Below are 24,674 nucleotides of genomic sequence, written 5' to 3'. Positions count from 1 at the left end.
TGTTTGGCTCGTTTATGTGACATCTCAATCATGGATATCTAGGAATAGAAATAAAACCTTAGTGTCTCCACATCATTTTATTTTCAAATTATCCTTACCTCAGATTAAAAATCACTTTAGGAATGTAACATTCTACTTTGATTAGTTATTGTATATTTCTACCTGCTAAGAACTAGAAAGTAAGTTTGCTTTTTTTTTTTTTTAGGGCCACTCCTGCTGCATATGGAAGTTCCCAGGATAGGGATCGAATCAAGCTGTAGTTTCCAGCCTACGCCACAGCCACAGCAATGCAAGACCCGAGCCACGTCTGCGAATGACACCACAGCTCATAGCAACACCAGATCCTTAATCTGCTGAGCAAGGCCAGGGATCAAACCCACATCCTCAAGGATACTAGTTGGATTCTTAACGTGCTAAGCCACAAAGGGAACTCTCTAGAAAGTAAGTTTTGAATAATTCATCACATTGTCCTTATTTCTTACTCAGGAAGGACAGCTAGCATTTTGGATGTAGAAGCCTATTTAGTCACCAACTCACCACTTGCGTAAGCACACTTTCTCACATTAAGATAATCCATCTTTAAGAATCTGACATCAAAGAATCAAATAACTATATAGACACTAAATCCACAATAAAACATAAATAGAAAAATAGCAGTTGAGTGTGATTTAACTGTTAAGACATATGGAAGAAGATAAATAGAATTTGAAGTGTATACCTATTTTTTGTTCATCTTGCATTCCCCCAGTAGTTTATCTTTTCTTCTCAATCAAAGGGAAGTTACTCTCGAACAGAATTTCATTTGGTTTCAGGTATTATATAATGGTAAATAATTAAATTAAAAATCTGAATTTGCTAATAGACTATACAAATACCAGTAATTATTTCACATTTTGCAGCACTCTAAGAAGCTGAAGAAGAAAAATGTCAGTGTAATCAATAGTCTCCTTCACGAGCTTTTTTTTTTTTTTTTTTGCTTTTTAGGGCCACCCGTGGCATATGGAGGTTTCCAGGCTAGGGACTGAATCAGAGCTACAGCTGCTGGCCTACACCACAGCCACAGCAGATCTGAGCAGTGTCTGCGACCTACACTACAGTTCACAGCAACGCCGGATCCTTAACCCACTGAGCAAGGCCAGGGATCGAACCTAAAACCTCATGGTTCCCAGTTGGATTCATTTCCGCTCTGCCACAACAAGATCTTTTTTTTTTTTTTTTTTTTTTTTGTGCCTCCCTCCCCCGCCCCCCCACCCCGTCTTTTTAAGGCCGCACTCACAGCATATGGAAGTTCCCAGGCTAGGAGTGAATTGGTGCTACATCTGCCAGCTTACACCACAGCCATGCAGGATCCAAGCCACATCTGTGATCTACTCCACAGCTCACAGCAACGCCATATCTCCAACCCGCCGAGTAAGGCCAGGGATCGAACCTGCATCCTCATGACTCCTGGTCAGGTTTGTTTCCACTGTGCCACGATGGGAACTCCACTAGAAATTGAATATTGTTTTTATCCAAAATATTTTTGTTACTCTACCAAAATATTTAAGTAATTGATCATGCCCTTCTTAAAAGATTCTCAAAGAAGAAAACTACAGGCTTAATGAATGAATGGTTTAATTCAGAATCTCCATATACTTACTATTAAAGAGAAAAGTAATTTAGTGACAGTATTCATGTTACAAGATACTGAAGTGGCTAAAATTGTGACATAACATGAACCACATGCTGCTATAGAGATCAGAAAAATACCCTGAACTAGTTCATAACAGAGCAAGTCTTTTTATAACTTATCATAGAAAATAAAAACCTCAGACCTGCTACTTTTGGACAATGGAATACTCTTTAGCCTGGGGCAGAGGGAAGAGGGCAGGAAAGAGAGAAAAGCTTCCCGGAAGGGAAAAAGTAACCAGGAATCTTTACTAAAGTTCCGTTCAGCTGCAGTGGCCTCCCAGAGGCATGGAATAGTCTAAGCCAGAGAGTGGGAGTAGGAGGAAACCATACTACAATTTTTAGAGCAAAGATCATATAGTTTTTGATTTTTGAAATTGGTAAAATAAGCTGAGCATTTAAAACATTTCTATACTTTTTAAGAGTCATAATTAACATGAGAATTGGGATTTAAAGATAATGTCTGGTTCAAGTATAAAAAGTCATGTTTCCTTTCTTCGCTGACACATTTTACTGATAAGTGTAAAACTTCACCTAAAAAAATTACTACTAAAATGTAATTTACTATTTTTTGTCCTCAGTTCAAATGAGAAAACTATTGACTATTTAGGGCTGAAATAGACCTGAATATTCAACTTGAAGAGCATGATATTCTACTAAAATCATGCCATCTGAATTGAAACTTAGGAATTTACATTAACACTATTCAACACAATTGGATTTGAAAACAGAACTTTAAATTCAAACGTTATGGATGTGTCTATGAAAAAAATTTTAAACAGTAGGATTTGTAGGTGTAACTTATTTGATTTAATGTCAATTTCTGTTGCCATGATGAAAACCAAAAAAATCAACAGACTCAGAAATGATAACTATAACTAGTTCTTGGAAGGCAACTGATAATATGGTCTAGATGAACTGACCTTTAATGTAATTAAAGTAATTCTACAATATATTTTAATTGTGTCCGAAATGATTTACCAAATTTGATTACTGTGTGCCATCTGAAATGACCTGATCTTTGAATTGGAAATTTATATAAATGCCTCAACAGTAAGAGTGTCACTTGTATTTGACAGATTTGCCTCTTCCTCAGAATTACTATTTAGATGGAAATTTGCTTACAGTCACTTTATTAAAACAGTATTTGGCATAAACAGTCAGAAGGAAGATCTTAACGTTCACTCATAGGTTCAGGATCCTGGAAGCTCTTCCAGTGAGAAAGTTTTCATTCTGAATGGACATGTGACCTACCCACACCCCCAACTTTGGACCTTCCTGCTCTTCCTACTCATACTCAACTCAGTCATGTCACAAAAGCTCACAACATCCCCTGTTAAAGGCTGTTTTGATGTTTACGGGAAAAATCAACCTTGATAGTAACTGAACATGTTAAGCTACAGACGACTCAGTACTGGAGAGCATCTTTTCTATATGCTTTCTAATAAACTGCCTCGCAAGTTAACTTCGAAAAGAAGTCTGTTATAAAGCAGACAGTATTTCCCTTCAGAAAAAATTGTTGCAGCTTTTTCAAAAAACTGGTGTCCTAAAATCAGACTGAGAGTTAAGAGTGAAACAAATTCTAACAGCTGATACCGAGTCTACAACTAGACATTCCAAAGCAGATCAGCACCCAGCTGCTGAAATCTCTGAATTCTGCCTTAATTCACCTACGTTATGCTCACTGGTCTCAATTCTCTTGAGGGTAATAATCACATTTAGAAGATACTAAGTGACTAAAAGGATGAGTGTTTTGTGTAGGGATGTCTAATCTTCAGAGGAATATCACACTTTGAAAAAACTACTCTTGACCCCTGTAAAAAAACACAAGATGTCAAAGCCATGGTCGAGGATGCCTGGGTAGCGAAGAAGGTAAGTTTTCTTTACGCTTTTCCCCTCTTCTGGGTATTGATGGTGTGGGAAGATAGCTGGGTACGACGGTCTTCGGTCCAATACAATGACAGTAAAAATGCTGAGTTGGTATGTGAGATCTGATCCCTTGGGAACTGGAAAATGGCAACATTACTGGAGGCAAAACAATCTCTATGGGTTTCAGTGCAATCATTCTGTCTTCTGGGCGAGGTCTTACAAAGTTTGTCGGCCGTTCATATAGTCTGGTTCGAGGCGTATTCTTCATAAATGTAGGCACTAAAGGATTGCTGGCAGGCTTGCTGGATTTTCTGACCTGTGAGGAGGAACCCACTTGATTTGCATTTTTCTGTGGAAGAGATGTTTTTGTTGTTAATGTCTCTGACCGGTTAACATTTGCGTTAGCTTCTCGACTCAGGAACTCAGCAATTCTCATTTGGATGATGTTATTATCTGTGGAAGCTTTTGGCAATGACATTTTTGACTTCTTCTTCTTCTTCTCCCGTTTTGAAGGTTTACCCAACTCAATCCCATCCAGTAGACCCTTCGCTGCAGCACGGGCCAAAACATCTTTCACAGACACTGTCTCAGATGGGTCCCGCTGTAAATTAAAGAAGCAGTTACTAAATGTAGGAGTTAACTGTTACTGTGTATATTACAAATATTTATCAGTGTTTCAGTAAAAATAAAAGGGTTTATTTAAAAAATGGGTTTTAGGCCCTAGTCTCTAATATATCCCATAAGACTCAGGAAATGACTTTCTTTGTATTTAAACTCCGCATTTGTGAACCCAATAGTAGAAGGAAAAAAAAAAAAGAATTACAGAGGGTTGTGGGTTTTTTTGGTTTTTTTTGTCCTTTGTCTTTTTAGAGCCACACCCATGACATATGGAGGTTCCCAGGCTAGGGGTCAAATCAGAACTGTAGCCACTGGCCTACACCACAGCCACAGCCACACCAGACCCAGGGTGAATCTGTGACCTACACCACAGCTCATGGCAATGCCAGATCCTTAACCCACTGAGTGAGGCCAGAGATCGAACCTCGTCCTCATGGAGGCTACTCAGATTCATTTCCACTGAGCCATGACGGGAACTCCCACAGAACTTATTATCTGTGACCTAAAATGAACTAATGTTGACAAAGTGCTTGGAAAGGCTGGAGTCGAGAGTAGGCAAGGGAAGAACACTCAGGAGAAGAGCAAAGATAAAAGTAGAGAGAGGACTGGGACAAGACAGCAGAGTAAGACTCAGCTCACCTTCTCTCATGAAAACACCAAAATTACAACTGCTGAACAACCACCCATAAAATAGACTGAAAATTACCAAAAAAGATATACTACACCCAAAGAAAAGAAGCCACATCAAGGCAGTACAAGGGACACTTTCAACATAAGCAATCACATACACACTGGGTGGGTGACCCATAAACTGGAAAATAACTATCACAGAGGCTGTCCCATAGGAGGGAGAGTTCCAAGTCCCACGTGGGGTTCCCACACCTAGAGGTCTGGCATTGGGAAGAGGAGCCCCTAGAGCAATTGGTGTTGAAAGCCATCAGGCTTGTGTGTAGAAGCTATAGAGGACTGAGGGAAACAGAGACTCCACTCCTGGATGGCAAATACAGGGTTTCATGTTCACTGGTCCCAGAGCAAAGCAAGGACTCCATAAGAATCTGGGTCAGACCTACCTGTAGGTCTTGGAGAATCTCCTGGGAGGTAGCTGTTGCTTGCTGTGGGGGCAGAGCATTTGGAGGCTGAGGTCCCAGGAATAGTCACTGGCATAGCCTCCCCTGGAGGCTGCCATTTTGGAAAAATCTAGCCCCATCCAGACAAGCAGGGTGGGAACACAGCCCCACCCATTAGCAAACAGACTGGCTAAAGTCCTCCTAGGCACACAGCTGCCTCTAATCACATCCAGAGACAAGGCCCCACCCACCAGAGGGACAAGTCTCAGCCCTACCTACCAGTGGGCAAGCACCAGTCCCTCCTATCAGGAAGCCTGGAACAAGCCCCTGTATCACCATCACCCATAAGGGAGCAGACACCAGAATCAAGAGAGGCTGTAACCCTACGTAGAGTCTGCAAAAAGGAGACCACACAAAAAGCTATACAAAATGAAAAGGCAGAGAAATATGACCCAGATGAAATAAGAAAAAAAATAAAAACAGCTAAATGAACTGGAGATTAGCAACCTCCATGAAAAAGGCTTTAGAGTAATGATAGTAAAGATTATATAAGATCTTGGGGGAAAAACTGGAGCAAAGATTGATAAATTACAAGAAACACTGAACGAAGAAATAGAAGATTTAAAGATTGAACAAGCAGAGATGGGAGTTCCCATTGTGGCTCAGCAGAAACAAATCTGCATAGTATCCATGAGGACACAGATTCAATCCCTGGCCTTGTTTAAAGGGTTACAGATCCAGGATTGCTGTGAGCTGTGGTGTGGGTTGCAGATGCGGCTCCAATCCTGTGTTGCTGTGGCTGTGGTGTAGGCTGGTGGCTACAGCTCCAATTCAACCCCTAGCCAGGGAACCTCCACATGGTGTGAGTGTGGCCCTAAAGAGATAAAAGATTAAAAAAAAAAAAAAAAAAAGAAGCAGAGGTGTAAAATATATAACTGAAATCAAAAATTCACGAGAAGGAACACACAGCAGAATACAGGAGGCAAAGGAATGAATAAGAAAGGTGGAAGACAGACTGGTGGAAATCACTGATGTGGAAAAGAATAAAGAATGAAAGGAAATGAGGACATTTCTAAGAGAACTCTGGGACAACTTTAAACACACCAGTATCTTCATTACAGGGGTGCCAGAAGGAAAAGGGAGAAAGGGCCATGGAAAATATTTGAAGAAATAATAGCCAAAAACATTCCTAACATGGAAAAGGAATCACTCAAATCTAGGAAGCACAATGAATGCCATATAAAACAAACCCAAGATGGGACACCCTGAGACACATTAATCAAACTGACCAAAATTAAAGACAAAGAGAAAATACTGAAAGCAGCTAGGGAAAAGAAACAAATAACATACAAGGGAACCCCAATAAGGTTATTGGCAGATTTTTCAGCAGAAACTCTGAAGGGAGTGGTATGATATAAAGTGATGAAAGGAAAAAACCTCCAACCAAGATTACTCTATCCAGCAAGGCTCTTATTCAAATTGAAAGTAGAAATCAAAAGCTAAGAGAATTCAGAACCACCAAACCAGCTCTAAAATGAATACTAAAGGAACTTCTCTAGGTGGAAAAGAGAAAGCCACAGCTAGAAACAAGAAAATAACAAATGAAAAGGCTCACTGGTAAAGGGAAATAATAGTAAATAATCCACACACAAATATGATACCAAAACCAGCAATCATGAAAAAAGGAGGGTACAAATGCAGGATACTAGAGATGTATTTGCAATTAAGAGACCAGCAACTTAAAAACAATCTTGTGTGTATATATATAGATGCCTGAATCAAAACCTTATGGTAACTGCAAACCAAAAATCTACAAATGATACACAAATGAGAAAAAGTAATCCAAACACATCACTAGAGAGAAAAAGTAATCCAAACACACAAGAGAAGAAGGGAAGATAAAAGATCAAAACAAATCCAAAACAATTAACAAAACGGCAATAAGAACATACATATCAATAATTACCTTAAATGTAAACAGACTAAATGCTCCAATCAAAAGACACAGACTGGCTGAATGGATACAAAAACAAAACCCATATATATGCTATCTTCAAGAGACCCACTTCAGTTCTAGGGACACATACAAACTAAAAGAGGATGGAAGAAGATATTCCATGTGAATGGAAATCACAAGAAAGCTGGAGTAGCAATACTCATATCAGACAAAACAGACCTTAAAATAAAAAAAAAAAAGTTACAAGAGACAAAGTAGGACATTACAGAATGATCAAAGGATCAATCCAAGAAGAAGATAAAACAATTGTAAATATATATGCACCAAGATTGGAGCACCTCAATACTTCTCTGACCACAATGCTATAAGACTACATATCAATGGCAAGAAAAATGCAAAAACAACAACAACAACAACAAAATAAAACCTCACAAACACATGGAGACTAAACAACATGCTACTAAACAAGCAATGGGTAACTTAAGAAATCAGAGGAAATTTAAAAATACCTAGAAGCAAACGACAGCAAAGACACAACAATCCAAAACCTATGGGATGCAGCAAAAACAGTTCTAAGAGAGAAGTTATCGCAATACAAGCCTACCTCAGGAAACAAGAAAAATGTCAAACAACCTAATTTTACACCTAAAGGAACTACAGAAAGAAGAACAAATAAAACCCAAAGTTAGCAGAATTAAAGAAAGCATACGATCAGCAGATATAAATGGCACAGAAATGAGAAAACAATACAAAAGATCAATGAAACAAACGGGTTTTTGGAAAAGATCAACAAAATTGATACACTCTTAGCAGAATCATCAAGAAAAAAAAAGGGAGAGAGCACAAATCAATAAAATTAGAAATGAAAAAGAAGTTACAATGGACATCGCAGAAATACAAAGGATCCTAAGAGACCACTACAAGCAACTATATGCCAATAAAATGGATAACCCAGAAGAAACAGAAAAATTCTTAGAAAGGTACAATCTTCCAAGACTAAACCAGAAAGAAACAGAAAAGACGAATGGACCAATCACAAGTGCTGAAACTGAAACTGTGATTAAAAAGCTTCCAACAAACAAAAGTCCAGGACCAGACGGCTTCACAGACAAATTCTATCAAAAATTTAGAGCAGAGTTAACACCTATCCTTCTGAAACTCTTCTAAAAAGTTGCAGAGGAAGGAACACTCCCAAACTGACTCTATGAAGCCACCATCACCCTGAAACCAAAACCAGACAGATACCACAAAAAAGAAAATTACAGGCTTGGAGTTCTCATTGTGGCTCAGCAGATTAAGAGCCCAACTAGTCTCTAGTCTCTAGGTGTAGGTTCGATCTCTGGCCTTGCTCAGTGGATTAAGGATCTGGCATTGCTGCAAGCTGTAGTATAGGTAACAGACGTGGTTGGAACTGGTGTGGCTGTGGCTGTGGCATAGGCCACAGCTGCAGCTCCAATTCAAACCCTAGCCTGGGAACTTCCATATGGCATAGATGCAGCCATAAAAAAGAAACAAGAACAGAAACAAGAAAATTACAGGCCAATATCACCAATGAACATAGATGCAAAAATCCTCAAGAAAATAGTAGCGCACAGAATCTGGCAATACATTAAAAGGATCACATACCATGCTCAAGTGGGATTTATCCCAGGAATGCAAGGGTGTTTCAGTACCTGCAAATCAATCAGTGTGATACACCACATTGACAAATTGAAGAATAAAAAGCATACAATTTTCTCAATAGAAGTAGAAAAGGTTTTGACAAAATATAGCATCCACTTCTGATAAAAAACCCTCCAGAAAGTGGGTTCAGAGGGAACCTACCTCAACATAATAAAGGCTATATATGAGACACCCACAGCTAATATCATTCTCAATGGTGAAAAGCTGAAAGAATTCTTGCTAAGATCAGGAACAAAACAAGGATGTTCACTCTTGACACTTTTATTCAACATAGTCTTGGAAGTCCTAGCAAGGGCAATCAGAGAAGAAAAAGAAATAAAAGGAATCCAATTTGGAAAGAAAGACATAAAACTATCACTCTTTACAGATGATGTGATCCTATACCTAGAAAATCCTCAAAAGGCACTACCAGAAAACTGTTAAGAGTTCACCAATGAATCTGGTAAAGTTGCAGGATACACAATTAATACACAGAAAGCTTGTACTTCTATACACTAACAATGAAAGATTAGAAAGAGAAATTAGGGAAACAATCCCATTCACCACTGCATCAAAAAAATAAAAAATAAAAATACCTTGAAATGAACCTACTTAAAGGTACAAAAGATCTGTACTCTGAAAACCATAAGACACTGATGAAAAAAATCAAAGATGACACAAAGAGATAGAAATACATACCATGCTCTTGGATTGGAAGAATCAATATTGTCAAAATGACTATGCCACCTAAGGCAATCTACAGATTCAATGCAATCCCTATCAAATTACCAATGACTTTTTTTCATAGAACTAGAACAAAAAAAATTTTTTTAATTTGTATGGAAACACGTAAAAGACCCCACATAGCCAAAGAAATCCTGAGATAATGGAGCTGGACTAATCAGGTTCCCAGACTTCAGGCTATACTACAAAGCTACAGTCATCAAAACAGTATGGCAGTATGGTACTGGCACAAAAACAGAAATATAGATCAGTGGAACAGAATAGAAAGCCCAGAAATAAACTTATGCACCTATGGTCAACTAATCTATGACAAAGGAGGCAAGACTATACAACAGAGAAAATACAGTCTCTTCAATAATTAGTATTGGGACAACTGGACAGCTACATGTAGAAGATGAAATTAAAATACTCTCTAGGAGTTCCTGTCATGGCTCAGCAGAAATGAATCTAACTAGCATCCATGAGGATGCAGCTTCAATCCCTGGTCCTGCTCAGTGGGCTAAGGATCTGGTGTTGCCCTGAACTGTGGTGTAGGTCACAGACATGGCTCAGATCTGGTGCTGTGGCATAGGCTGGGGGCTACAGCTCCAATTCGACCCCTAGCCTGGGAATCTCCATATGCCACAGGTGTGGCCCTAAAAAGAAAAAACAAAAACAAAAACAAAAAAACAACCCACTAACACCATACACAAAAATAAAATGAAAATGAATTTCTCTGACATAAACTTCAGCAATATCTTCTCAGACCCAACCTCCTAGAGTAATTACAATTTAAAAAAAAGTAAGTAGGTCCTAGTTGAACTTAAAAGGTTTGTACAGCAAAGGAAACCATAAACAAGATGAAAAGACAACCCTCAGAATGGGAGAAAATATTTTCAAATGAAGCAAAGAGAAGGGATTAATCTCCAAAATATACAAACACCTCCTGCAGTTCAATAATGAAAAAAATAAACCCCATCAAAAATGGGCAGATGATCTAAAAGACATTTATCCTAAGAAGACATACAGATGGCCAAAAAACACATGAAAAGATGCTCAACATCACTAGAGAAACACAAGTCAAAAACTTCTATGAGGTACCACTTTATATCACCCAGAATGGCCATCATCAAAAAGTCTACAAACAATAAATATTGAGAGGGTGTAGAGAAAAGGGAACCCACTTTCACTGTTGGTGGGAATGCAAATTGATTCAACCACTACGGAAAACAGTATGAAGAGTCCTCAAAAAACTAAAAATCGAACTACCATATGATTCAGCAATCCCACTCCTGGGCATCTATCCAGAGAAAACCTTAATTCAAAAAGATACATAGGAGGTGGGATAAAGATGGCAGAGAAGTAAGATGAGGAGCTCACCTTCTCCCATAAACAGATCCAAAAAAACCATCTACATGTAGAACGATTCACATAGAATAACTACTGAACTCTGGCAGAATACTTTAAAACTCCGCAAAGGGCAAGAAACCCTCCACATAATTGGGTATAAGAAAAGAAAAAAAAAAAAAAAAAGAAAGAAAGAAATCAGAATGGGACTCGCACTCCTGAGAGGGAACTGTGAAAGAATAAGTGACCCACCCCCTGCCCCAGAAAGCTGCCTAAATGACAGGGAGATCAGCTGAAACAAAGGGATATCAAAGCCTCAGGGAAAAGCACAGCAGCTGGACTGAAGAGGGCAAAGCAGAGAGAGAGTTGCACAGACCATGGATACCACCTCCCAGGACACCACAGCCTGAGAATCTCAGTGCCACAGAGCAGGGCACTGAGATTCAGGCTCCAGACATCAGTTCTGGGGAGAGGACTAGGGTTGGAGACAGCCTGAGGGACCAGGGAGCAGTGTGCCAAGGGCTGGGGAACAGAGTGCTACAGCCAAGGGAATGCAGGAAGAGGTCTGGGCCTGAAGGAGAAGAAAGGCACCATTGTTGGAGAGAGCAAAGGAAGAAGGATGGAGCTCCATAGAAATATCTTTCTCTCAATGTGTATGGACTCTCAGATGGCAGGGCTATGAGTGGTGAGGCCCCCCTTGCATGGGCTACAGATAACAGGCCCCTCTTGCGTGGGCTAGAGGTTGTGGCACCTCTTCTGTGGTCTACAAGTGGTGGAGGCAAACCACTATAGTCATCTCAGACTCCAGAGGTGGGAGTGGATCACAACCACCTGCAGCCCCAGTCACCTCTGAGATGGATTCAGAAAAGAGCACTATAACCAAGTACTACCTGTTGTTGCTCTCACTCCCCTAGGAATGCACATGCCCTGAAACTGACACTGCAAAATGCTGCAGGCACCACCTACACCAGCCTAAGGGTCACCGCCACTTCCTAGGGCTCTGCTAGCAAGAACAGCCTGCATCACCTCCCCACAGGTACTTTCCACTGTCAAGGACCCAGCATCAAGGCAATGGCAACTAGCCCTGACCATTGCTTCCAACTCCCTGGAAGCACATGCAGCACCCTTTTAAGATAATAGCCTGGACACATTGAGGAAAGTGATAGCAAGCATCCAAACCAAAGGCAGCCTTCATTCCAAAAATAATTAGTAAGCTCTCACAAAATGCCATGGGGGCTCTCACATATAAATAGCCCTATCCAAGACTACAGTAGTTGTTTTCCCTAAACTCATAGAATAAGAAAAACATAACCAAAATAAAGCAGCTCAGGAATCATTCCCAGTTAAAATAACAAAGAGAATTTCCCTGAAGGAGTAAACAATTAAACAGACCTCTGCAGTCTAACAGACACTGAGTACAAAAAGAAGATAGTGTAGGAGTTCCTGTCGTGGCTCAGTGGTTAACAAATCTGACTAGGAACCATGAGGTTGCAGGTTTGCTCCACGGCCTTGCTCAATGGGTTAAGGATCTGGCATTGCCATGAGCTGTGGTGTAGGTTGCAGATGCGGCTTGGATCCCGCATTGCTGTGGCTCTGGCGTAGGCCGGTGGCTACAGCTCCGATTAGACCCCTAGCCTGGGAACCTCCATATGCCACAGAAGTGGCTCAAGAAAAGGCAAAAAGACCAACAACAAAAAAAAAATAGTGTAAATACCGAAGGAATTGAGAGTGAATATGAAGTAATTAAGAGTGGATAGGAACAGTAATGCAGAAAATATAAGGAACAGTAATGCAGAAAATATAAGGAGGAGCTGAGAAAAATTAGAAAATTCATTTGCAGAGATGCACGCTGAGTTAGAGGCACTGAAGAGCAGAATGAATAATGCAGAGGAACAAATCAGTGACTTTGAGGATGAACAGTCCTCAAAAAACTAAAAATCACCCAATCAGGAAAGGAGAGAGAAAACCAAATGAGAAAACATGAAAGCAATATAAGAGAGCTATGGGATAATACAAAGCAGACCAATCTACACATAATAAGGATTCCAGAAGGAGGAGAAAAAGAAAAGGGGATTGAAAATATATTTGAAGAAATTATGGCTGAAAACTTTCCAAATCGAAAGGAAGCAGATATTAAGATACAGGAAGCACAGAGGGCCTCGAACAGGTTGAACCCAAACAGGCCCACACCAAGACATAATAAAAATGGCAAGAGTTAAAGAGAGGATTGTAAAGGCAGCAAGATAAAAACAAAGAGTTAATTATAAGGGATCCCCTGCCCCATAAGGCTATCAGCTGATTTCTCTATAGAAACAATACAGGACAGAAGAGTGTGCCAAGATACACTCAAAGTTCTAAAAGGGAAAAACTGCAGCCTAGAATACTCTACCCAGCAAGAATATCATTTAAAATAGAAGGAGAAATAAATAATTTATCCAAAAAGCAAAAATTACAAGAGTACAGCAATAGTAAACCCATTCTAAAAGAAATACTGAAAGGGCTCCTCTAAATAAAAAAGAAGGAAGAAGAAATAGGATGGAGGAAATCACAGTTGGAAAGCAATCACTTAAATAAGTCAGTAAAAGGGGGAAAAAAGCTGTAAAAGTGACAAACACAAGGAACAGCAAAAGGATAAACATAAAGATGTTGAAGGACATCAAAATCATAAAATGTGGGGAAGGAAAATAAGAAAATCTACCTTTTTTTAAAGAATGTGTTTGAGCCTATGTGACTATCAGGCTAAAGCAAACACTTATAAGAAGGGGTTAACATACATGAAAAACAAGGCAACCACAAGTCAAAATCAAACAAACATTCACAAAACCTAAAAAGAAGAGGACACAAGCATAAAAGGAAATCATCCAACCATAAAAATGAACAAAGGAGAAACACAGAATCAACAGAAAACAAGGTTTAAAATGGCAATAAACACATATTTATCAATAATTACCTTAAATGTCAATGGACTGAATGCTCCAATCAAAAGACATAGAATGGCAGACTGGATAAAAAATCAAAAGCCTACAATTTGCTGCCTATAAGAGACTCACTTTAGGGCAAAAGACACATACAAATTGAAAGTGAGGGGATGGAGGAAGATATTTCATGCAAATGGAAAAGACATGAAAGCAGGAGTTGCAATACTCACACCAGACAAAATAGACTTTATAATGAGGGCCATAAAGAAAGAAAGGAAGGACACTATTTAATGATAAAAGGATCAACTCAAGAAGAGGATATTACACTTGTCAATATATATGCCCCTAATATAGCAGCAACCAAATACATACAACAAGCACTAAAAGACATAAAAGGAGAAACTGATAGGCATAGAATAATCACTGGAGACTTTAACACCCCATTCATATCAATGGACAGATCCTCTAGACAGAAAATCAATAAGGCAACAGAGATCCTAAATGACAGAATAGAAAGCTCAGACTTAAGTAATATTTTCAGGACATTACACCCTCCCAAAAAAATCAGAATAAACATTCTTTTCAACTGCACATGGAACATTCTCAAGGACTGACCATGCAGTGGGGCACAAAACTAACCTCAACAAATTTAAGAGTATAGAAATTATTTCGAGTTACCTTCTCTGACCACAATGGCATGAAACTAGAAATCAACCACAGGAAAAGAAATAAGAAAAAACTAACTACATGGAAACTAAACAACATGCTGCCAAAAAAACCAATGGGTCAATGAGGACATCAAAAGGGAAATTAAAATATACCTCAAGATAAATGATAATGAAAACACAACCATTTAAAATCTATGGGATGCCACAAAGGGAGCTCTTAAAGGGAAGTTCATAGCAATACAGCCCTTCCTCAAAAAAAGGAAAAAAAAAAAAACACCTCTAATTAAATACTTAAACTACCACCTAAAGGAATTAGAAAAAGAAGAATAAACAAAACCTAAAGTTGGCAGAAGGAAGGAAATCATAAAGATCAGAGAAGAAATCAATAAAACAGAGATTCAAAAAACAATAGAAAAAAAATCAATAAAACCAGGAGCTGCTTCTTTGAAAGGGTAAGCAAAATAAAAAAAACCTCTGGCCAGACTCACCAATAAGAGGAAAGAAAAAACTCAAATCGATGAAATAAGAAAGGAGAAAGGAGAAATCTCAATGGATACTGCAGAAATATATAAAAAAAAAAAAACATAAGAAAATACTATGAACAATTATTTGCCAGCAAATTTGACAACCCAGAAGAAATATACAACTTTCTAGAGACATACAGCCTGCCAAAACTCAATCAAGAAGAAACAGATCAACTGAACAGACTTATCACTAGAATTCAAATTGAATATGTAATAAAAACACTCTCTACAAACAAAAGTCCAGGACTAGATGGCTTCACAGGAGAATTCTACCAGACATACAAAGAAGAACATATACCCATCCTTCTTCAACCCTTCCAAAAGGTTGAAGAAGGAATAATCGCAAAACACATTACAAAGCTACCATCACCCTAATATAAAACCAGATAAAGATACTACCAAAAAAGAAAATTATAGGCTAATATCTTTGATGAATACAGACACAAAAATTCTCAACAAAATTTTAGCCAACCAAATCCAACAACATGTAAAAAAGATCATACACCACGACCATGTGGGATTCATCCCAAGTTCACAAGGATAGTTCAACGTATGCAAATCAATCAATGTCATATACCACATTAACAAAAGGAAAGTCAGAAAACAAATGATCATCTTGATGTATGCAGAAAAAGCATTTGATAAAATCCAACATCAATTCATGATAAAAACTCTTACCAAAGCGGGTACAGAGGGACCATAGCTTAACATAAAAAAAGCCATTTATAACAAACCTACAGCCAATATAATACTCAATGGAAAGCCTTCCCACTAAAATCTAAAAGAAGGCAAGGATGCTCTCCCTCACCACTTTTATTCAACATAATATTGGAAGTCTTAGCCACAGCAATCAGACAAATGAAATAAAAGGTATCCAAATTGTAAGAGAAGAGGTAAAACTGTCACTCTATGCAGATGACATGATACTGTATATAGAAAACCTTAGGAGTTCCCGTCGTGGCGCAGTGGTTAACGAATCCGACTAGGAACCATGAGGTTGCGGGTTCGGTCCCTGCCCTTGCTCAGTGGGTTAACGATCCGGCGTTGCCGTGAGCTGTGGTGTAGGTTGCAGATGCGGCTCGGATCCAGCGTTGCTGTGGCTCTGGCGTAGGCCAGTGGCTACAGCTCCGATTCGACCCCTAGCCTGGGAACCTCCATATGCCTCGGGAGCGGCCCAAGAAATAGCAACAACAACAACAACAACAAAAAGACAAAAAAAAAAAAAAAATGGGAAGAAACTTGGCAGATGCTAATAGTGCTGTAAAAAAAAAAAAAAAAAAGAAAACCTTAAGGACTCTATACAAAAACTATTCCAACTGATCAATGAATTCAGCAAAGGAGCAGGATACAAGATTAACATTCAGAAGTCAGTTGTATTTCTGTATACTAATAATGAAATATTACAAAAAGAAATATAAAAATACAATACCTAGGAATCACACCCCCAAAAATTAAATACCTAGGAATAAAACCTGACCAAGGAAGTGAAAGAATTATATGCTGAGAATATAAAACACTAATCAAGGAAATTAAAGAGGATTCAAAGAAATGGAAAGATAGTGCATGCTCCTAGATTGGAAGAATTAATATTGCTAAAATGGCCATATTACCCAAAGCAATCTCAGATTCAATGCAATCCCTATCAAATTACTCATGACATTTTTCACAGAACTAGAACAAATAATCCAAAAATTTACATGGAACCATAAAAGACTCAGAATTGCCAGAGCAATCCTAAGGAACAAAAACCAAGCAGCAGGCATAACTCTCCCAGACTTCAGACAATATTACAAAGCTGCAGTAATCAAGACAGTGTGGTACTGGTACAAAAACAGACATACAGACCAATGGAACAGAATAGAGAACCCAGACAGCTATGGTCAATTAATCTTTGACAAAGGAGGCAAGAATATAAAATGGTAAAAAGATAGTCTCTTCAACAAGTGGTGCTGGCAAAACTGGAGAGCTGCCTGTAAATCAATGAAACTAGAACACACTGTCACACCATGCACAAAAACAAACTCAGAATGGCTAAAAGACTTAAACATAAGACAAGATGCCATAAAATGCCTAGAAGAGAACATAGGCAAAGCATTCTCTGACATCAACTGTACAAATGTTTTTTAGGTCAATCTCCCAAAGCAATAGAAATAAAACAAAAATAAACCAATGGGACCTAATCAAACTTATGAGCGTCTGCATAATAAAGGAAACTATTAAAAAATAAAAACAGGAGTTCCCATCATGACTCAGCAGTTAATGAATCTGACTAGCATCCATGAGCATGCAGGTTTGATCACTGGCCTTGCTCAGTGGGTTAAGGATCTGGTGTTGCCATGAGCTATGGTATAGGTCAAAGATGTGGTTCAGACCCTGCATTGCTGTGGCTGTGGCACAAACAAGTAGCTACAGCCCTGATTAGACCCCTAGCCTGGGAACTTCCATATGCCACAAGTGCAGCCCTAAAAAGCAAAAAAAGAAAAGAAGAAAAACAAAATAGCCTACAAAATGGAAGAAAATAGTTTCAAATGATGCAACCAACAAGGGCTTAATCTCCAAAATATGCAAACAGCTCATACCACTCAATAGCAAAAAAACAAACAACCCAGTTGAAAAATGGGCAGAAGACCTAAACAGACATTTCTCCAAAGAAGACATACAAACAAATGGCCAACAGACACATGAAAGTGCTCAACATCACTAATTATCAGAGACATGCAAATCAAAATTACACTGATATACCACCTCACACCAGTCAGAATGGCCATGATCAGTAAGTCTACAAATAACAAAGGCTTGAGAGGGTGTGAAGAAAAGAGAACCCTCCTACACTGTTGGTGGGACTGTAAATTGGTATAACCACTATAGAAAACAACATGGAGGTATTCCAGAAAACTAAACATAGAATTACCATATGCTCCAGCAATTCTACTCCTGGGCATATATCCAGACAAAATTTTCATTGAAAAAGATACAGGCACCCCTATGTTCACTGCAGTGCTATTCACAATAGTTAAGACATGGAAACAACCTAATTGTCCATCGATGGATGGATTAAGAAGATGTGGTGCATATACACAATGGAATACTACTCAGCCATAAAAAACAAAATGCCATTTGCAGCTACATGGATAGAACTAGAGACTCTCATACTAAGTGAAGTAAGTTGGGAAAAAAAGACAAATACCATAAGATATTACTTATATCTGGAATCTAATATATGGCACAAATATACCTATCTACAGAAAATAAACAGTCACTTCCGCTTGAGGCAGGCTTCGTGTTGGTGGGGTGCTGAGGAGTGAGGGCTGTGTCCCTGGTTTGGGGAAAGTGAGGTCCTGCAGACTGACGACTTAAATCCAAGGTCATGGCAAAGCATCTGAAGTTCATTGCCAGGACTGTGATGGTACAGGAAAGGAACGTGGAAGGTGCATACAGGACCCTAAACAGAATCCTCACCATGGATGGGCTGATTGAGGACATAAAGCGGCAGTGGTACTATGAGAAGCCTTGCCATCGACGACAGAGGAAAAGCTATGAAATCTGCCGGCGAATCTATGACATGGAAATGGCTCACAAGATCAATTTCTTCATGTGAAAGAATCGGGCAGATCCATGGCAGGGATGCTGAGGCCTGTGACTAGGAGGCCCAGCATAAAAACCCTTATTCATTTGTCTCTACCTCTTTTCTTTCCACAACCCCATTTTCTCTCACCTTTATTACATTAAACCCAATCACGCATATACAAGAAGGCCTGCATATGTAGAATCAATACCACTAGTCAGTAGTGGACCCTTTCTTTTATTAAGTCAAAGAGGAACTGAGTCAAAAAGAGAAGAATCGTGGTTGCCTAAAAAGTCTTGGGAGTAGGGGAGTAGGAAATTATTATTTAAAGAATATTGAGTTTCAATTTGGGAAGATGAAAAAGTTCTGGAGGAGGATGATAATGATAGTTGCACAACAATGTGAGTTACTTAATGCCACTGAACTGTACATTTATTTATTTATTGTCTTTTTCTAGGGCGCACTCACGGCATAATGAGGTTCCCAGGCTAGGGATCGAATCGGAGCTGTAGCCACCGGCCTAAGCCAGAGCCACAGTAAACGCGGGATCTGAGCCACATCTGTGACCTACGCCACAGCTCACAGCAACACCAGTCCCTTAACCCACTGAGTGAGGCCAGGGATCGAACCCTCAACCTCATGGTTCCTAGTCAGATTCGTTAACCACTGAGCCATGATGGGAACTCCTGAACTGTACATTTAAATGATTAAAATGGTAAATTCTCAAAAAGAAAAAAAATTAAACTCATGGACATGGAGAACAGACTTGAGGTTGCCAAGGGAGATGGATAGGGAGAGGGACAGACTGGGAGTTTGGGGTTAATAGATGCAAACTATTGCGTTTGGAGAGGATAAGCAATAGGATCCTGCTGTGTAGCACAGGGAACGATATCTAATCACTTGTGATGGAACGTGATGGAGGATAAATGTGAGAAAAATAATGTGTATATATATATATATATATATATATATATATATGTATAACTGGGTCACTTTACTGTACAGCAGAAATTGACAGAACACTGTAAATCAACTATAATAAAAAGAATTTTTTTAAAAAGATGCATGTTGGAGTTCCCGTCGTGGAGCAGTGGTTAACGAATCCGACTAGGAACCATGAGGTTGCGGGTTCGGTCCCTGCCCTTGCTCAGTGGGTTAACGATCCGGCGTTGCCGTGAGCTGTGGTGTAGGTTGCAGACGCGGCTCGGATCCCGTGTTGCTGTGGCTCTGGCGTAGGCCGGTGGCTACAGCTCTGATTTGACCCCTAGCCTGGGAACCTCCATATGCCGCGGGAGCGGCCCAAGAAATAGCAATAACAACAACAAAAAGACAAAAAAAAAAAAAAAAAAAAAAAAAAGATGCATGTACTCCAATGTTCACTGCAGCACTATTTATAATAGCCAAGACATAGAAGCAACCTAAATGTCCAGTGGATGAAGATGTGGTACATGTATACAATAGAATATTACTCAGCCATTAGAAATAATGAAATAATGGCATTTGCATCAACATGGATGGACCTAGAAATTATCATTATAAGTTAGTGAAAGACAAATGTCATATGATATCACTTATATGTGGAATCTTTAAAAATGATACAAATGAACTTTTTTGCAGAACAGAAACAAACTAACCAATTTGAAAAACTTATGGTTACCTAGGGGGACAGGTTTCAGGGAAGGGAGGGATAGACTGGGGGGCTGGTATTTGCATATATACACTCAGGTGTAGGGAATGATTGGCCAACAGGGACCTGTTGTATTACACAGAGAACTCTATGCAATATTCCGTGATAATCTACGTGGCAAAAGAATCCAAAAGAGAATGGTTGTGTGTACATATATAACTTAATCACTTTGTTGTACAGCAGAAATTATCACAACCTTGTACATCAACTATACCTCAACAAAACTTTAAAAAAAAAGAAAAATTTGAGTGTACACATAAAGAACAAAAAAATATAAAATGTTACATAAAATATTCTGTCATTCTAAATAAATAATTCACATTTTAAAAAAAGATAAAAATAGGGACTTTGGCCACACAGTAATAATTCTTTTTCCTGCCCTTTAGCTATTAATGAAATAAGCATACCATTATGAAACGTTCATAAAGTTCCTAGGTTCCTCTTATGAGGCTTTGTTGTTTCTTAATTCCTAAGTACCACATGGATTAGGATTTTTTTCCTTACCTCCCTTGTTAGAACAGAAAGAAAACAACCATTGGTAATTTCAGATGGTTCCATTCTGAAAAATTTGTCAGTGGACAAATGTATTTCCATTAAGGAGCATAGTGGAAGGACAGGAGGACTAAGCCTGCAACAGATAACAACAAAAAATTAGTAGTTAGAATGGTTTATTTGCCAATCAAGGGAGACAATAAATTGTAACAAGTTTTATTACGTTTTACCAATTATTTCAACAAAAATACTAAATCAGAAAAAAATGTAAAAGCAGTACAATACTATTATAAAATAAAAGCTCTAGTATTTCACATCAGTACACAATTTATTATACTTCCCAAGTTTTCCATCTTTAAACGACCATGCCAAGAACAACCTTTCAACATATTAAAAACTCTTGCGCAAGTCAGTAATGTGTTAACAAAAAGGCGTCCATTATCAAAACAGGTAAATATGTACAGTAATCACAAAGACTAAAACATTTTTTTACTTTCACATGTCAAAATACTAAAAGTATGACTTCCTTCTTTTGATTACTTTTTGCACAATTACAATGTTAAAATGGGCCTATCACTATATTATTCTTCTCAATCACTTTCTCACTATTAATGGGTGAGTTACATAGTATTCAAGGAAGTATATACTGAAGAAAAGACTTTGAATCACTTATATGGTTAAAATAATATTTTGGTTTTCCTATTTAATTTTTCATTCAGTAGTAAATGGTTCATTCATAAATAATAAAGAGTTCTTATATTCCCATGCTTTTATAATTAAAACATTTAATCAAAGCAGTAATTTTCCACAAATTATCAAGAACTCATTAATAATTTTGTATATTATATTCTAAAGTTTAAAACCATTTCAAATTCATGTTCATTCATTATCTAAGTGAAGAGCACATAAATAAAACATTAACTCTCTTCAACAGTTTACAATTTAGTTGAAGAAACTAATTGGTATACAATAATATAAAGAAGACCAAATAAGAATGCTGAGCCACACAGAGACAAAATTATGTAGGAGTACAGAATAAGGTACAATTAACTCTGGCCATGGGAGAGAGCAACTATGAAGACTTCACAAAAGAAGAAGCATCAGTGCTATGTCTTAAAGAATAAGTAGGTTTCTAATAAGGCAAAGAAGGGTAATTATGGACAGAAAGAAGAGCATTAATAAAACCAGAAGTGTCATGAAGATGTACGTTCAGCAAACAGCTAGTATTTCCATATGGCTGAGGCGGAGATTAAGGGGATGTAGAGGTCACTTAGGATGCAGGCAGATACACATGACCTCAGATGACACGCCAAAGCGTCGGGCAAATGGTGATGGTTACTAAAATGTTTATGCTGAACCAAGCTGAAATACAACAGCTGTGTAGGTCATAGAGGCAAGATTGCTAGTCACCCCTCTTACCAACCTCGTTACCAACAAACTGAATTTCTGAGGCTTATCCATCTAGGTTCTCTACCCAAATAGAAATTATCAAAAAAGAAATCCACTTACATATTAGGTAAAGAATACTCTGGAAATAATTATTTCTTACCAATGTGGAACATATTTAGTTCTAAGATATAAATATTAGGTTGGGATTTTTGTCAATTTGATATATTTCTAGTACCCAAAAGAGTGCCTGGAATATGGCAGGTATTCGACAAACATTTATCTAATAGACTCTGATAGATTTTAGCTACATAGATGCTGTCTTTTATAATGGTGGTAATAATCTATAATCAATATTAGTAAATTACCTTTACAGACATTGATGCTGCATAACAAAATGACTTCAAAACCCCACATTACAGCCCATTTCTTTGAATAATAAGATAATACCCAGAGTCTCACTCATACCAGATTTAGATGATAACATTTGGGCTCTTCTGAGTTGGTGATAATCATTTATTTATTTAAAATTTTTTTCAGCCATACCCATGTCATTCTGGATCAGGGATAGAATCTTAGCCACAGATGCAACCTACACCACAGCCGCAGAAACACCAGATCTGTAATTCACTGTGCCTGGCTGGAGGATTGAACCCATGCTTCAGCAGTGGCCTAAGCCATTGCAGAGACAACCTTGAGTCCTTAACCCACTGCACTATAGAATGAATTCCAGTTGGTGACATTTAAATGAGATTTTGAATTTATAATTTATCTTGGAATGGGTGAAGACTTGAATATGGTGGAGTAAGGTGAATATATTTCACATATGAAAGAGACACCAATATTAGAGGGCTAGAGAGGATAGACTAATGTGGATTCAATAGTGTCCCCTCAAAATTCATGTCTGTAGACTGGCTGATGGATACAAAAACAAGACCCATATATATATAGTCTTAGACCCACTTCAGTTCTAGGGACACATATAAATTGAAAGCATAAGGATGGAAGAAAATATTGCATGCAAATATGGAATCAAGATAAAGTTGGAGTTGCAATACTCATATCAGGCAAAATAAACCTCAAAATAATGTATAGAGACAAAGGAGGACATTACAGAATGATCAAAGAATCAATCCAAGAAGATATAACAATTGTAAATACATATGCACCTAACATAGGATCACCTCAATATATAAAGCAACTGCTAACAACCTTAAAAGGAGAAATTGACAATAACACAGTAGTAGTGAGGGATGTTAACATCCCACATACAGTGATGAAGATTATCCAGACAGAAAATAAACAAGGAAACATAGGCTCTAAATGATGCATTAGACCAGATGGATGTAAACGATATTTATAGAACATTCCATCCAAAAGCAGCACAAAACACATTCTTCTCAAGTGCACATGGAACATTCTCTAGGCTAGATCACATTCTGAGCCACAAATCAAGCCTCAGTAAACTGAAGAAAACTGAAATCATATCAAGCATCGTTTCCCACAACAACGCAATATAACTGGAAATCAACAAGAAAAAAACTGCAAAAATCACCAACATGTATAGACTAAACAACATGCTACTAAACAACCATTTGATCACTGAAGAAATAAAAGAGGACATTTAAAAATACCTAGAAGCACATGACAACAAAGACACAACAATCTAAAAACCTATGGGTTGCATCAAAAGCAGTTCTAAGAGGGAAGTTTAGAGCAATAGGACCCTACTTCAGAAAACAAGAAAAGGCTCAAAAAAACAACCCAGCTTTACATCTAGCAGCCAGAAAAAGAACAGACAAACCCAAAGTTAGCAGAAGGAAGGAAATCATAAAGATCAGAGCAGAAATCAATGAAATAGAAATGAAGAAAACTACAGAAAAGATCAATGAAACTAAAAGCTGGTGCTTTGAAAAGATCAACAAAATTGAGAAACCCTTAGCCAGACTTATTAAGAAAAAAAGAAGACTCAAATCAATAAGATTAGAAATGAAAAAGTAGAAGTTACAATGGACATCACAGAAATACAAAGGATCCTAAGAGACTATGACATGCAACTATATGCCAATAAAATGGACAACCTAGAAGAAATGGACAAATTCTTAGAAAAGTACAAGCTTCCAAGACTAAATCAAGATGAAATAGAAAAGATGAATGGATCAATCACAAGTACTGAAATTGAAACTGTGATTTAAAAACTTCCAACAGAAAATCTTTGCAAGTGACAAGGGATTAATCTCCAAAATTTATAAACACCTTCTGCAGCTCAATCCCAAAAAAACAAACAACCCCATCAAAAAGTGGCCAGAAGATCTAAACAGACAGTTCTCCAAAGAAGACATACAAATGGCCAAAAAACACCATGAAAAGATGTTCAGCATCACTCATTATTAGAGAAATGCAAATCAAAACTACTATGAGGTATCACCTTATACCAGCCAGAATGGCCATCATCCAAAGTCAATAAATAATAAGTGTTGGAGAGGGTGTAGAGAAAAAGGAACCCTATTACACTGCTGGTGA

At 38.1% G+C, this 24,674-nt stretch overlaps 1 protein-coding gene and 1 pseudogene across 3 annotated transcripts in view; one reads left to right on the top strand and one right to left on the bottom strand.

Moving 5' to 3' along the window:
- The window catches only part of NSUN7 (NOP2/Sun RNA methyltransferase family member 7), a 110,134-nt gene continuing 86,901 nt past the window's right edge, over positions 1,442–24,674 (bottom strand). For 2 of the 3 annotated variants that reach the window (XM_021101136.1, XM_003356901.4), the window contains exons 11-12: positions 20,778–20,901; positions 3,503–4,138 (exon numbers count right to left, since the gene is read on the bottom strand). In XM_021101136.1, coding sequence (XP_020956795.1) covers positions 3,503–4,138; positions 20,778–20,901 — 760 coding nt within the window. Of the gene's footprint in view, positions 4,139–20,777; positions 20,902–24,674 lie in introns of all 3 variants that reach the window. The other variant, XM_005666617.2, reaches the window with a different exon arrangement.
- On the top strand, positions 18,346–18,634 carry LOC100620934 (annotated as a pseudogene).

This window comes from Sus scrofa, chromosome 8 (assembly GCF_000003025.6).
Source record: "Sus scrofa isolate TJ Tabasco breed Duroc chromosome 8, Sscrofa11.1, whole genome shotgun sequence".
NCBI lineage: Eukaryota > Metazoa > Chordata > Mammalia > Artiodactyla > Suidae > Sus > Sus scrofa.
Note: the sequence above shows the minus strand (reverse complement) of the source record. Positions and strands in the feature narration are given on the sequence as shown.